Source organism: Carassius gibelio, chromosome A15 (genome assembly GCF_023724105.1).
Source record: "Carassius gibelio isolate Cgi1373 ecotype wild population from Czech Republic chromosome A15, carGib1.2-hapl.c, whole genome shotgun sequence".
NCBI lineage: Eukaryota > Metazoa > Chordata > Actinopteri > Cypriniformes > Cyprinidae > Carassius > Carassius gibelio.
The window spans coordinates 14,627,446-14,643,242 of NC_068385.1; the positions used below are offsets into that span (position 1 = coordinate 14,627,446).

At 35.8% G+C, this 15,797-nt stretch overlaps 2 protein-coding genes and 1 long non-coding RNA gene across 11 annotated transcripts in view; 2 read left to right on the forward strand and 1 right to left on the reverse strand.

Moving 5' to 3' along the window:
• Nucleotides 1-15,797, forward strand: part of LOC128029298 (protein turtle homolog B-like) — a 165,372-nt gene that overhangs the window by 50,110 nt on the left and 99,465 nt on the right. For 3 of the 7 annotated variants that reach the window (XM_052616990.1, XM_052616992.1, XM_052616991.1), the window contains 2 exons: nucleotides 1,397-1,527; nucleotides 1,768-4,940. The exons of 1 other annotated variant lie outside the window; for it this stretch is intronic. In XM_052616990.1, coding sequence (XP_052472950.1) covers nucleotides 1,397-1,527; nucleotides 1,768-1,988 — 352 coding nt within the window. In that variant the 3' untranslated portion in view covers nucleotides 1,989-4,940. Of the gene's footprint in view, nucleotides 1-37; nucleotides 1,541-1,767; nucleotides 4,941-15,797 lie in introns of those variants that run through there. 3 more of the 7 variants (XR_008187335.1, XM_052616994.1, XM_052616993.1) reach the window with 3 other exon arrangements.
• LOC128029303 (uncharacterized) lies at nucleotides 4,894-10,885 on the reverse strand. Of its 3 annotated transcripts, XR_008187353.1 has the most exons (5): nucleotides 10,022-10,627; nucleotides 9,862-9,928; nucleotides 9,646-9,753; nucleotides 7,043-7,128; nucleotides 4,894-6,152 (listed from the first exon to the last, which is right to left on the reverse strand). It is a non-coding gene; the product is annotated as an uncharacterized LOC128029303 (long non-coding RNA). The 3 variants fall into 3 exon arrangements; XR_008187354.1 differs by lacking the exons at nucleotides 4,894-6,152; nucleotides 7,043-7,128 and adding an exon at nucleotides 10,669-10,885 and having other exon boundaries at nucleotides 9,610-9,753; nucleotides 10,022-10,054; XR_008187352.1 differs by lacking the exons at nucleotides 4,894-6,152; nucleotides 7,043-7,128 and having other exon boundaries at nucleotides 9,610-9,753.
• Nucleotides 14,274-15,797, forward strand: part of LOC128029297 (rho GTPase-activating protein 32) — a 29,415-nt gene continuing 27,891 nt past the window's right edge. Inside the window, exon 1 of the mRNA XM_052616988.1 lies at nucleotides 14,274-14,511. The gene's annotated coding sequence lies outside the window, so the exon portion shown is untranslated. The remainder of the gene's footprint in view (nucleotides 14,512-15,797) is intronic.

Sequence of the window (15,797 nt, forward strand, 5' to 3'; positions counted from 1 at the left end):
TGGTAGTCTTACCCTCTTTGTTTTTGATTGATCTCAGCTATCTGGGCAGCATTGTTGTGACCAGGTCCTCTACACCACAATAGGTAAGGGTCGAATCCATGTCTGAAAGGGGAGGGGTTTGCAGGCGGGGTCTTAAATCATTCTAATTTAAAGGGGAATTACTTTTTTGTAAAAATGAAATAAAATAAATAATTACATGAAATCAGTTTTTTTTTTTTTTTTGCCAGTTTTCTGGCAAATATCCTGAATAGTTTTATTGCTGGAATATAAACAAGGCCTGCGGTTATTAAATGCAGGCATTTTTTTTTGCAGCCTTTTAGAGGCACTCCTTGATATTCCCCTTTAAAATTTTGTTTCCATGTACGAAAATATCATGCATGCCTTTTCTAAATACTCTTCTCGATGCCGAATCAGTAACAGCAGTTCTCAAACTAAAATTTCTTGTCACATTTTGTCGTTCTAGTGGTTTGGTTCCTTTCTTTTATGTGACTGTTCTTTACTGGCCATTCTCCCCTCCCTGCCATCTCTTCTCCTGTCAGCATGGTGAAGCCACTGTACAGTGTATTCATGGAAACCAGAGTGTGTTTGATGTGGCGGATTTTAGTGCTCAGTCATGTCTACCACCCCCCCTCTATTAATCACTTTCACTTTCTCTTTCCACAGCCTCAGCAGCTGGGGAGACTGTCTGTAAACGCTTTATGTTTCTGTGCCTTGTGACCCAGTTGACTCTTCAGTATGAAGACATTTGATTGTCATGATCTCTGCCATGATAGATAAAAGACTACACTTTACTAGAAACATGACCTCTGTGGTCAGTTTAATAGGAAAACCAGTGAGCTTACTGGGAAACAGGAGATTTTGGCTAGTTGTTATTAGATTGGACAGTGCTGGCAGCATGGCAGCAGTGTACAACATGAGGTAAAAGCTTGATTCCTGGTAAGTTAGGTGTATTCTGAAGTAAATTAATGGGGAAAATGCTAAATTCAACTCACCAGACTAACTGAATTAACTCAACGTGTCTTTAATTTGCAGAATACCCATTTAACGAGGAAGAGTCTTTGTTTTTGTTTTTTTAAATAAATGATTTTGTATTTAATTTTGATTCTGATGAACAAAGAAAAGTTTCATTATCAAGATTTCATTTTAATAGACAGTACTTTCTACATAATATCTAACAACACTTGCAAATTGCCAAAAGTTGATTTAAGTGCTACATTGAACAGAACATGATGATGAATGGTAATGGTACATTTGTCATGAAGGTTTTGCACTTGGCATTGGGGCAGCCAAAGTGTTCCCTGTTGGGGGCTAAAACTCAGTTTGATCGGGCCGGTGGAGGGCAGCGCACGCTGGTGGCGGTGTGAAGTAATGCAATCATTGTGTTTGTCTCTCACAGGGAGCATCTAGGTGCAGTGAGAGTCCCTGCAGGGTCTGAGAGCTTTGAAGCATTGATTTATTATTGTGTTAATAAAGCCAAGAAATCAACAGCCAACAAGAACAACAACTCCAGATTCAAGAAAAGGACAGGTCAGTTTCACCCGTACATTACATACTGGGAGAAATGGACATGTTATCTCCCCTGATGTCCTGGCTACATGCTTATTTGTTTAATAATTATAAGAAACCAGCCTAAAAAACAACCACCCACAACTCCTTAACATCGTGGCAGTGGCAGTGAGGTTGCATGCACAGGCAACGCTCACATTTCCTTCTGAAAATGTACAAATGTATTCTGTAGCTGTGTATCATTTGCTCTGCTGTCTCTAGATGTGTCCACCTCTCAGACCCAGCAGGCGCATGCATCTCAGGCCTCTGAGCAAAGAGAACATCTCAGCTCTCCCTCAAAGAAAAAGTGGAAAAGTACACTTAGAAAGTCCCCCTGTCTTCATCTGTCCTCTCTGCTGCGTTGGCTTCACCCAAGAGAAGACAGAAAATCCCTCCTGGCCAGTATGGACATTGTCCCGTCAAACTATGGTTCTCTGCTCTAAGAGTCCCCCCCGCCCACCTCCACCTTAAAACTTAACCTGTGGGGTGGATCCTCTCCTTGTCCATTAGCAAAAATGTACAATGGACAAGCTCTCAGTACTGTTTTGTAATCCGTCTAACCTAGATATGATTTATTATGTTCTTCGGTTGGCACAATATACTACACATATCTGAATTTTCTGTAAATTTAAACAAAGGAAAAACGTACAGGGGTGCTTTTTTGGAAGAAAACAGAAAAGAACAGGACAAAAGCTTTTCCTTTGATGATAAAAAGAAAATAATGGCAGACCATTACATGCTACGAAAAATCGCGCTGGCCACTTCGGTTTTTGTCATAACGTTGTCAAAACTGCGTATATTGTGAAGGATAGAGTTAAACGCTCTGTACAAATATGTCTCTCAAGACGTGATAGTTACTACAGGGTTTCTTTTCTTCCTTCTACAAAATATACCTCAAAAAAAAAAAAAAAAAAAAAAAAAAGGAACATAAAAAAATAAAAGGAATAAATAATCTGGAACATATTTCAGCTCTTCTACCATATTTTGTGCAAGCTAGATTAGATAACATGAGGGAATAATTATGAGCCCAGAAATGACATCTAAAGCACAGAATATGAGAGCAATTGTAAGCTTGAAGGGAATAACTACAGTACTGTACTGGTCCTGCGACAATGTTTGAAGTTATTCCGATTTTGTAAATTCCATGCATAGGCATGTGGAACTGAAAACTTGCCGCCTCATTAATTTTATATTATTAGCCATTATATTTGACTAAAATTATTGGACAGCTTTAAGGCACTTTTTATCTGTGTTTGAAAGAAGATTTATATTACCCCCCCTGCTGAAAAATTTTCAGATGGCATAAGTGCAAATGTAATATTAAACGGAGTAGAATTACTTGTTCCCTGTCTTGCACAAATGTAGTTAGAAGTGGTGAAATGCATTATTAATATTTTCGTCACTTCCTTGAAGTAAATAATTTGTTCTATGTTTGCTTTGGACAGACAGTACACCAAGTACTGTAGATATTGTGCAGACTAATGAAGACATCAATATAACATAGAACAATGAAATAGTCGAAAAAAGATTACCAGTCTTCATAGTTACTTACAAAAGTGAACCTCCAAAAGTAGCTTGACTCTTTTTGAAAAAAAAAGGAAATTGTATTGTAATCTTTATTATTTGCCGCTCATCACAGCTCATCTGATGACATAGCAAAGTTTGCGTTATTTAAATGAATGATGAGTTTAGTATTTCTAAAGGATGTTAATTGTCTCTAGAGTTCACTAACAGCTGCTGATCTGCTACCTACAGTGAAAGCTAACGGAGCGTGTGTGTTAGCGTAGTTTAACCGATGGTGAATGTATGATTTGCTCTTAGAAGCTCAGATTTATCTGGATATTTTCAATGTGATGTCTTTTTCTTTTACGTGCCAATGCGGCAACTCCAAAACGAATCTTCTTCTTCTGCGAATGGAGTTTAATAATGAGGTACGATGGAAAACTGAAAGAAATCTCATGCATTACTTGAATAAGGCTGAATATCCAAGCAGGAAACACTGGGGGAAATTCTGTGCGTGGAGATTTGTAGCCATTTTGAGTTCAGAGGATTTGACTCGAGTGCCCAAAGGGCTGTTTACTTTGTCTTTACTTTCTTGCTTTCTTTCTTTTATACAACTCTTTTAGTCGATGTGAAAACGACTGCTCGGAGATCTTAAAGTAAATCTGAGCTATTCAGTATTAGGTCAGAAGACTCCAGTCCATCGCTTATTTGTCATTACTAGCGTTTTCCACCCCTAATGGTGCGATTCGTAAGGCTGCTTTAACCGTGCAGTCTCTTGAGAGGAGAAGGGCAGTGTTTGTTTTTAGATATTCTTGATTACCTGCCTTTAGCTGTCGAGAGATGTGTTAAACTTAGACTTAACTCTGCTACATGTTCTGTCAAGAAACTCATTGTTAACAAGTCCTACAACAACCACGTAATGTTTACATGATCTAGAAATATAACGTGCAAGGATGTAGGCACATTGTACACATTATGACTTGGTGCTATGTCTTTTCGAACTCGTGGTGCTGTGGTTCAGAGGTTAACACACAAACTCACGCACAGTCCTCTGTCTTAAACTAACTAAACTAGCTCCGTCGTGATCTCTGTTGTCGAGTTCTCCTGGTGAGTACCCAGCTAACACAGTTACGTTGTGACGACGTAACTGGACCAGACCATATTCGTTGCAGCGACGTCCCAAATAACGTTCCAGCGACGTAACTTTGTGATTCCCATATCCGTCGTGGCGACGTTATAGTGGAACGTCGCTGGAACGCGAGGAGTACGTCCCAGCGACCGAACTGGCACGTTATGAGAACGTTACTATAAAGTACCATATTGGTCGCAGCGACGTACCATATAACGTTCCAGTGACGTAACTTTGTGATTCCCATATCCGTCGTGGCGACGTTATACTGGAACGTCGCTGGAACGTGATGAGTATGTCCCAGCGACCAAACTGACACGTTATGAGGACGTTCCTATAAAATACCATATTGGTCTCAGCGACGTACCACATAACGTTCCAGTGACGTAACTTTGTGATTCCCATATCCGTCGTGGCGACGTTATACTGGAACGTCACTGGAACGTGATGAGTATGTCCTGACGACCAAACTGGCACGTTATGAGGACGTGACATTACAGGATCATATTGGTAATTCATATTTTCACCTCACCATTACCTTGAAATACATAAACTAATAAACTTAATCCATCTCTGGTGCAAAAAATAAACCTTATGAAATCTAATTGTAATCTAATTATAGGGGATTCATAGTTAATACATTAATTACATACATGCAATGCAAACAAATACAAAAACATTACATTCTAATATAAAATAGACAAAAACACACTGCATTCATTCACAAATCAATATTTATTCAGCACTACTTTGTATAAAAACATTTTGAACATCGCACCTGTTCTTTAACCATGCAAAATGTTACTAAGTTATGAGCACAGAAAACTAAACACATCAATTCATAGATTACACAATATAAACAATAGAGAATTTTTGTCTTAAAGATGGGGAGATGGTTAATGACGTTATTAGTGAAAATTAAAAATAATTATCAGTAAACTTATTGATACAACATAATTTAGTGCAACGAAAAATACATGATAAATAGATATGAAACAATTCAGCAGATACTGCACAGAGATACTGCACAAAGTAAAACTGTGAGCGTCGTATATGAGGCTCCTGGTATAAATGTCTGGTGGTGATGTGCTTTAATTACACGACATGCAGGAAAAAATTTAGGCTAATTCATGCGCATGATTTTATATTTCATTCCCTCGATTTGCTAAAACGTGTACACTATTTATACATCAAGAGAACGAATTAGTAAATTGTGCATACGATTTAGCAAATCAATGAAATGTAAAAGTAATCGTGCACGTTTTAGTACATAGAGGGAATGAATTAGTAAATCATAGACATGATTTCTTTCTTTTTCTTGCATGTCATGATCAGGGCTCTGTGCTCACTATCAGAGGATAAACCTAAACAATAAAGCAATTACCAAAGAACCATAATTTTTGAGCTTCTCAGAAGAAAAACATTCATAAAGCGTAAAGATATGAAAAATGAACAATATAGAGATTTCTAGCATCTCTCCTGTATTATTTGTCCCACCCGAAAAAACAAAGTTTTTTAAGAAAATGAACATATCGACTTTCTCAGAAGAATCTGTGATCTCTGATTACTGACTGTGGAGATGACTCTTTCAGACAGTGCTGAGGAGGCAGAGTTAGGTGCAGGACAGCTGATAGAGAAGAGGAAGAGGGTGTTTCTTACCCCAGCAGCAGAAGACAGGCTCTTCTGAGGGAAGGACAGGAGGCTTGATGCAGTGTTTTGCTGTAGAACAAGGCTTCTTCTCAGCACCTGATCTTCTTCAGAAAAGAGTTCCTCTAGTGTAGAGTCAGACACTCAGACTTCTTGCAAACTGGAATCTTTTAATAACATTTAGCATATTATTGTAGTCATGTTCATTGTTTTTATTATAACTAATGGCAAGCTTATAGAAAATTGTTAAACGTGTTCTTCCTCCTCCTCTTCATCCTGGAATCTTTTCTTTATGGTTTTCAAGAGAAGTCTCTTCTACTCACCAAGGCTAGATTAATTTGATTAAAAAGAAAACAGAAAGAAAGAAGTAACAGTTTTCATACTCTTTTTTTGAATATACTTAAACATATTTATTGAAATAATTATGAGGCAAAGCTGAATTTTTCAGTAACTTTACTCCAGTCTTCAGTGTCACATGATCTTTTTCATATACTGATTTGCTGATCAGGAAACATTGCTGATTATCACAAATCAGTGCATTTACATGCACCTAATCGCATTATTGGCGCTATGATCAAAGTGTACATCTGCTCATGACATACATGATGTAAATCACATCTGCAGTTAGCTTACTACGGTTGTTAGTTCCACTGAACTCTATTGGTAAAGAAGGAACTTGTGACCAAAGTTGGTTTTAGGGAAACGCACCGCATATTAGAAATGATGGGGAAGAAAACTTAGCATTTCTGGAAAGTTGAATTTTTTCTTCATTATTATTTTATAAAACACAAAGTTCAAAACATTGAAAAAAAGGTAATCTTTTGTAAAATTACAAAAGTCTTCTCTACCACTGGTTTTCAATTTTATGCATTCCTGCTATTAGCCACCCCCCCCCCCCCCCAAAATAAAATAAATAAATAAAATAAATAATAAATAAATATAACTGTAGTGTAGACAAAATGTTTGGGCAGCACAACTGTTTCCAACACTGATAATAATCAGAAAAATTTATTGAGCAGTAAATCATCATATTAGAATGATTTCTGAAGATCATGTGACACTGAAGACTGGAGTAATTAATGCTGAAAATATAGCTGTGCATTATAGAAATAAATTAAACTTTTAAAATATATTTAAAACTTTTGACCAGCTGTGTACATTGCCACATTTAAATGAAAACTCAACTTGTAATAATGCACACATTCTCAAAGAACTTACATTCTGGTGATAACTTCCTTCCCTCACTGCTGTCAGATCCCTTCAGTCATTCCCAGACCTCCTTGTTTTTAATCTTTCCCTCAAATCTACAGAAACAAACATCATTTTACAGACAATTTGGATAAGTCACGAATTACAATAGTTATATAACTATAATCACAATGCTAAATTATATATATATATATATATATATATATATATATATATATATATATATATATATATATATAATTATAAATATATATTGAATCGGCACACAAGTATCGGGATAGTATTGAATTGGCAGATTAGCGTATCATCCTATCATAGTTACTACAGTCAAAACAATGAAACTCTCTTCAAGAGCGCACAATAACTGATATTTAAAACTGTTAAAAGAAAAGGCTCAAAATATTGCACACATATAATACACAACAATATCTCTTCCTTTGGTGTTTTGAACATTTCTGTGAGTAATGCTACACGCTGTGACTCTGTGTTGCTTCAAGTGCATCATTCTGCGCACTGGTTGTGTTTACGCGATGCACGCTGTATAGGAGCCATACCCTTTCGTATTATAATACATTAGCACAATGAAAGATTCTTGTTCTGTCCCATCTACCACATGTTGCTGCCTTCATTACTGTGCTATGAATTTAAAAGAAATGTATTTTACACACACTTACATTATACACACACACACACACACACACACACACATACATATATATATATAGACTGTTTCAACGGCAACAACATAAACAAACGTTACTGCGCATGCGCGCTTTTGTGGACCTAACCTAACCGGTAGACTTCCAAATAGAATCAATAACAACAGCCAAGTCCCTCTAGAGTAGATATTTTTTGATAACAAACAAAAAATGTTTGCTGCGTGGATCAGGCGGACTTGATGAAAATGCAAATTCATTCTTTGCCAGCAGGAGATGTTTTAAAGCATAGACATAAAGTTGAGGTTTCCCCAGTAACAGCTGTAAACAAAGCAGAGCTACGCTCACACGCTGCTTTATCAGGCATATAACATGCAAGTCTTCCTTCAGAAATACAGCGATATAAAAACACCTGTGCCTCGTTTTGATATTTAAACATATAAATGTTAGGAATTATTAAACGTGCAGTACGTAACGTTACTCATGTTTATTTAACGAAGCCTTTTTGAAAATCGATCAGTTTTAAAATTGTGGCGAGTCTCCAAAAATAAATAAATGTATGGGAAACATATCCCGCAGCACTACCACCTGAGCCCAACTTCAGTTTACTCATCACCTTGCCTTTAACTGTGTTTGTAGAAGGCACTGCAGCCAGACCGATATACACAACACAGACTGGAAGTTAACTTAGGTCCAGGCGCGTGCATCCGATGAAACCGTCTAATATATATATATATATATATATATATATATATATATATATATATATATATATATATATATATATATATATATATATCAGTTTGAGACCAAAGGTTTGGACACACCTACTCATTTAAAGAGTTTTCTTTATTTTCATGACTATGAAAATTGTAGATTCACACTGAAGGCATCACAACTATGAATTAACACATGTGGAATTATATATGGAATTATATACATAACAAAAAAAGTGTGAAACAACTGAAAATATGTCATATTGTAGGTTCTTCTTTTGCTTTGATTACTGCTTTGCACACTCTTGGCTTTCTCTTGATGAGCTTCAAGAGGTAGTCACCTGAAATGGTCTTCCAACAGTCTTGAAGGAGTTCCCCGAGAGATGCTTAGCACTTGTTGGCCCTTTGTCCTTCTGTCTGCGGTCCAGCTCACCCCTAAACCATCTGGATTGGGTTCAGGTCCGGTGACTGTGGAGGCCAGGTCATCATCACTCTCCTTCTTGGCCAAATAGCCCTTGATGCCTTCAGTGTGACTCTACAATTTTCATAGTCATGAAAATAAAGAAAACTCTTTGAATGAGAAGGTGTGTCCAAACTTTTGGTCTTTACTGTAAAATATATATATTTACAGTTTTATATATATATATATATTATATTATATATAAGGTTAACGATTAATCGATTATTTGTTCATTAATTTAAACAACGATCGATCATGGAAATGATTGAAAATTGACATCCCTACACAGAAGTATAGAAAATTCTACATTGATTTAAATTTTTTTTTGCAAAAAACGACACTGATATCGGATCAGAATTACTGTCTCTTCTCATAGGGACAGCCGATCACATTAGTTTTCTGGTATTGCATGCACTCGATTGGCTTGCGTCTGCGCTAGGGTATTTGCATAGGATGTTCTGACTGGAGGACGGCTGCATTGGCGCTTGAGAAGTCTTCAACTTCTATTTAGAATTAATTTCTAGAATTAATTTCACCATGCTTGACGTCACTTCATTTAAAAGTAAACGAGAGGCGTTGACGCCCCGTGTGATGGGGCGTTATATGTCTGGATACCGCTCCACAAATCTTTCAACCACGAGAAATGTAGTTGCAGCACGGCCTTACATCCAGAACAGCAGAATGGTCAGGATGACCTGAAACACATAACCAACTGAAATCAATTTAAAAGTATTAAGTCTTGCCTGAGTGATGCTGAAACAACCAGGTTTAGTTTTTCACCCAGGAGAAACTGCTTCCTGTGGAACAGTCTCCATGAAGAATGATCTCTTGATCCTGGATCCTTGCTGCCATCCACGCAGAGATGATTTGGAGGATATGTGGTTGTGTCTAAAGGGTAATGAATCAATGTTACAAGAATACTGATAGCAGCACTATTGATCCTGTACCTTATGTAAATGTTTTCAGTACTGAACAAGTCAGGAACCAAATTAGTACCAGTTCTTGAAACCCATCTCTACTTGTAATAGTTGTCTTGTTGCTGCTGCCCAGACTGTCTCTTCCCCTGATGATAAATATATGTGTTCATTTTAAAGCAATAAATAATACATTTAAATTACTAGGTGGTAACAAATATATTTCCTTATAAGGAACTCACTGAATCATGGACTCAACTGGTGGTTGTCAGGCCCTAAGAAAGTGAAAAATGTGTTTACTTTTTGTGGAACGAAAGTATCAGATCAATTTGAGAATTAAACTAGCATTAAAAAGCATGCATGTGAAAAACACCATCAACACCAATAATGAACAGATGACAGAATTTACAAGCCTGCCACTTGAGGGAGAAAAGGGGAAATTATTAATCCCACATAACGTTACACTGAACATGATTTCGGCAGCCTCGGTCTAATTAACGTTAAACTTTATATTTAACGTTCTATCGGTTTATATTCAAGTTCACAGCATGGATAGCATGAGCATCATCAAGCTCGAGCAGCAGGCATTCAAACAAACTAATTAACGTTACTACGGTTAAAAATTAAATTATTAGAAAGTTAACACTGTATAGTTTATAGTGATAAATTTCAAATAATTTAAACTAGGTAAGGTTATATTCGATTTTAACAGTTACCGTTACCTTAGACCACCTCTGAGACTGCTTTTGAGCTAATTAACCAAACAGAGCATTTATTTATTAAATTGAAAGAGAAAACCTACAAAAATACAAAACACTACTCCTCTTTGATGGCATTTAACGTTATATCAGTTAAAATCTATGAATAAAACTAGATTTATAGGACTTACCTTTCCTCCGTGTCCGTCCGCTGGAAGTTGACCGTTACAAAATGACGGGCACGCGCACGTCGCGCACCTCATTCAGAAAGTGACGTGCGCTGCTAGTTTAAGGTTTAAATGTTAATTTGTCCCGTACTCTCTTTCATTAACAAACATTATCACCATTTGCTAAGTAAATTGTTTATTTTATTGTTCTTAAACTGATGGCATATATATATATATATATATATATATATATATATATATATATATATATATATATATATATATATATATATAATTATTTTAACATGCTTGATTATTTTTTTTTGTATATTTCCCCAAGAATATGCTGTTCAAATGGTATCTTAATAATAATAATACATCTAGTGCAATAATATTAAAAGTTATCTGAAGACCAGCTGACCACGTTGCTACAATGTCCCCAATGGGACTAACTAGCGACGTCTTTTGAGTACGTGCCCATGACGTTTCTGGGAAGTTAGCCAAGATTTTAAAAAATGGAACTTTAACACGACGTCCTCACAACGTTGCCATAAAGTAATGTCGCGCTGACCAAATGACGACTAACTGGCGACGTCCTCACAACGTTCTGTGTTTGCTGGGTAGGACCGCAAGCAATAAAACCTCCCTCACAGGGTACGCTCACTATCTTTCAGTATGAAAACGGTTGTTAAATAAAGTTCAGCTTTTGACATTCAACATGTGCTAACGTCATCGCGTGAACGTTCGCTGTCACCATGAATAAAAACCTGTGTATTTAGATTTATAATGAAGAACTTGCCAGTCTTGAGGAGGCAACTTATCAATGTATAATCCATGAAATGTACCCACGGTATGATAGTACGTTTTTTCATTTAGCATGGAAAGATCCTGGTAACTCAAGTAGTTGGCGGTCTGACGCATCAAGTGGCAGTATTTCTGTTTTATAGTTTTTTTTTTTTTTCTTGGACACGATGGAGCGATGCATCCTTGCATTTATGCTGATTTAAGATGCACATGCAGTGTCGCTGTATATCTGTGGATGGTGATTGACGGCATTTTCTCCAGCTCCTCTGGTCTTTGAAGGGAGAACCCGACTGAAACGTTTCTCTTAAATATATATGATACTGTACAGGTAGATACGCCCCCTTTTGCTTGAGTAAGAGGGCTCATTTGCAGGAAGCCTCATAACTCTTTGATTGCTTGTATTCAGTTGTATGCTTACTTCTTATGGTGCTTTGTGAAACTTTATTTTATTTTCTGTGTTGATTGAACATAACTAACCTTGCATAATCAAGATATTTCACTCGTTGGGAATTATCTTTCTTGTTTCAGATAATGCCTACATCTTCTTGTTCTCGATTCTTTTGCTGTTCATATTAACCAGCACTGAAAACGTAGAATGTAATACTGCATTATGCACTAATTTTTGACTGTTTTAACATTAAACCTCATACTTAGAGCTTATTAGAAGCATATTTTAAATTGCATTGTGCTTTTTAACTGCGTTTGAATTTGTGTTGTACATTGTTTACAGATGATATTATCTAAAGATGTGTTCTGGGCAAACATGTTTTCCATCCTATTCACTTTACATGCAATTTATAAGAGACTGTTTCTAATGTGAAGAAAAAGGTCATAGAATATTTTTGTTTTGTTTCAGATTTATTTGATTGAATGTCTTGATCGAAGGTTTCTTTTGTTAATTAATCTAATTTATTTCAGGTATTATTCTTAAACAGTATGGTGCTGTACCAAAGCCTTATGTACAATATTATTATTATAATGCATTGTTTGATTCTTCTGCCACTGATAAGGAACTCTCCAAATTGCTAGACAACTCTGATTATGAAACAAGGTGCAGTGTGCCTCTATCTTCTTGTTCCTGATTAGTACTTTACAGTGTTTTTCTTGGGCATTTGGTGTCTCCACATACTCAGATGTTAAGATATGGTGCCTGGTGTGTCTTCATGCTGCTAGGAGTAAATGTTAAAGATATTTTGTATCTGTACTACCAACCATTTAAGTATGACATTGATCTCCACAATAACTCAGCTGGACACTTTGATTAAGCATCTTGATATTAAAAGGGAACAACCCTGCAGTGAGCAAAGGCATTTTTAAACAACAAAGGCAATCCCATTGTTATTTTATTTTTATTGCTCTAGAATAATACCCCCATCAAAAAGAATATGCTATCCTGACAAATGAATTGTCATTATGAGTTACATCAATACCAGACCTGGGAATGAAACATATGGAGTATTAAGTGTGTTGTGTGCTGTCTTTAACAGCCCAATAGAAGTTCTGTATAGCGGAGCCGTTCAATTTGCATTGTTTACATCACCAGATATGCCCAGATATGCACATTTTGGCAAGATCTGTTAGGCTGACATTTTCCAACGCTTTGGTCCATGTAATAACCCCGTCAAACTTTTGTATTTTGATATAATAAAGAAAAAACAATTATATGTATATATACGAGTGTGTTTATTTCTTGTCGAGTGATTTTTGACTGTTCGTATCTGCAGTGAACACTAGAGGCCACTGTTGCATTTGTTAATCGGATTGACTCTCTTCTGCAAAATGCCTGAAAGGGAAGGTGTTTTCCAAATGTTTGCCACAATGACCGATGTTGTCATATAGGAAATTAAGTGTTCATCCAGGTGCAAAGTCCCCAACCAACACAACTCCCTCTCACACACCTATTTATTTGAGGCGAGTGACTAACACAACAGATAACACCGTGCCCCTGGCAGACTGTAGGTCTTAAGGCCAACGCCTTGGCATTGGCCAGATAATTGAATAATTATCTTGATGATGATGATTTCCCAAGGTAAAGTTAAGATAGACTCCGCTAAGTTTTAGTTAACCCTTCTATTGTCTTTGGGACATTTTTTGCTTTAATGAAACAGATATGACCTTTCATCTTTGACCATTCAGCATGTTATGAAGTTGTAGATGGTGTTTACACACACACACACACACACACACACACACACACAGATATATATGTCTAAATAATGTTAACCAAATTAGACCATAAGACACTTATTAAATAAAAAATTTAACATACTGTTCTCAGTGATAGTTTGGTTTAGTTTAAAGGGATAGTTCACCCAGAAACGAACATTTTGTCATCGTATACTCATCTTCCCATTGTTCCAAACGAGAAGGCTAACTTTCTTCTGTGAAACACGAAAGAAGATATTTTGAGGAATGAAACGGGGGGAAAATAAACATAGTTTTTTCTTTCTTTTAGAAGAAAGAAATTCATAAGATTTGGAACGACAGTAAATAATGAATGAATTATCATTTTATAAGGTGAACTATCATATGATAGTGTGTAAAAAAAACAAAAACAAACAAACAAACAAAAAAAAAACATTATGTAATTTTATTTATAACCCTTTTTATGTAAAGCTGTACTCCAGAATTATTTATATGTATATTTTTTCCCATCAGTATTTAATGAAAAACCTGAATCAGCGGGGAGGGAAATAGCCTATTTAGTACCTCTGTAGAACAATCATGAATATTTTTAGGTTTTCGATGTTGGCCAAATCTCAGGTGTTTTCTTTTGAAGGACATACAAGGGTTAAATGGATCATACTGATATTCACCTTGCTCCTAACCACGCCCTTAGCCACGCCCCCAAACACACATGCGCTCCCTTCAAGCAGTTTATCAGGTGACGCGTGAGAACGAACTTTTATGTGTCCTCGCGCACAGACCCCACGTTCACACACACGATGAAGGAGCCATTGGTTTGACTCTTTTTCACACGCATTCACAGTAATGAATCTGTTCTAGAGGGAAGCCACTCTTGGATTTTGTTTGGGAGAGGAACGCTGAAACAGTCGCAGACAGGTGAGTGACTAGTGTTGATCTAACCTCTGTTAGTGGCGATTTCCATCTGCACTTGTAAATATTACAGTATATTGTCTATAATGCTAATCGCGCCTTTTTGCTAGTGTTCAAGTCGAATCTAGCTGCGCCGTTATAATTTCCTTCATTACCTCAATTTTATTCCCCCTAAAACTGTTTAGCCCTAGTAAGACAACGAGTGTTGATTAGTGAGCGCTAAAGACCCTGACCGGAATGGTTGAAGTCACATGCTGTGCCCATGACAACACTGCTCATTTTATTACTGTCAGCCGAAAACAAGCTTTCAGCATCACTACAGAATAAGGTTTACTTCTACACCCCCTTAGTCACGTAGCAATAAATGCATACTTGTGAAAGAATAGGCCTATTAACCTTTTCCTGTCTGAGATCATTCCACGTCAGATGTTCAGAGATCCAGGACTGACCAATTCCTGAAGGATTTCAAGACCATCTGTTGCTTAGCAACCACATCAATGTACAGCTTTCACACAATCCCATACACGAGTAAATGATGTCTCGTGTCATTAAATCATGTTCAACTCTTCACCGAATTCTAGTGAGGTCCAAAAGTATGGAACCATGAGTGAAAATCTATTTTTATTTAATCTATATTCTAATTATTATCTAACTGTCTATACACACACATAATTAATGATATTATGAATGTTTTTTATATATATTTTTTAAATATTTGTAATATTTTAAAATAAAATTGCAATAACAAAAGTAAGTATAAATTATATATATATATATATATATATATATATATATATATATATATATATATATTAGTTATTATTATTATTATTATTATCATCATCATTATATAGATTTAAACAATTTTTTTATATATTTATATTTTTTATGATGTATAAAAAAGTGTTGATAAAATTATAATATATATATATATATATATATATATATATATATATATATATATATATATATATATATATATATATATATATAGAAAATTTAATTATTATTCACAATTATTTCATTTTAAATATTTTTAAAATAAAATTACAATTTTTAGACATTCAGACCCTGTTGTATTCTTATGTATGCAAACCAAAGAATACAGATCATAAACTTTGGCTCATATTTTGACATACTGAATTCCAAAGCGTCTTCTCACAACCTGTTCAGAATAATTAAATCATTATTATTTAAAGGGTTAGTTCACCCAATAATCAAAATTACGTCATTAATGACTCACCCTCATGTCGTTCCAAATCAGTAAGACCTCCATTTATCTTCAGAACACA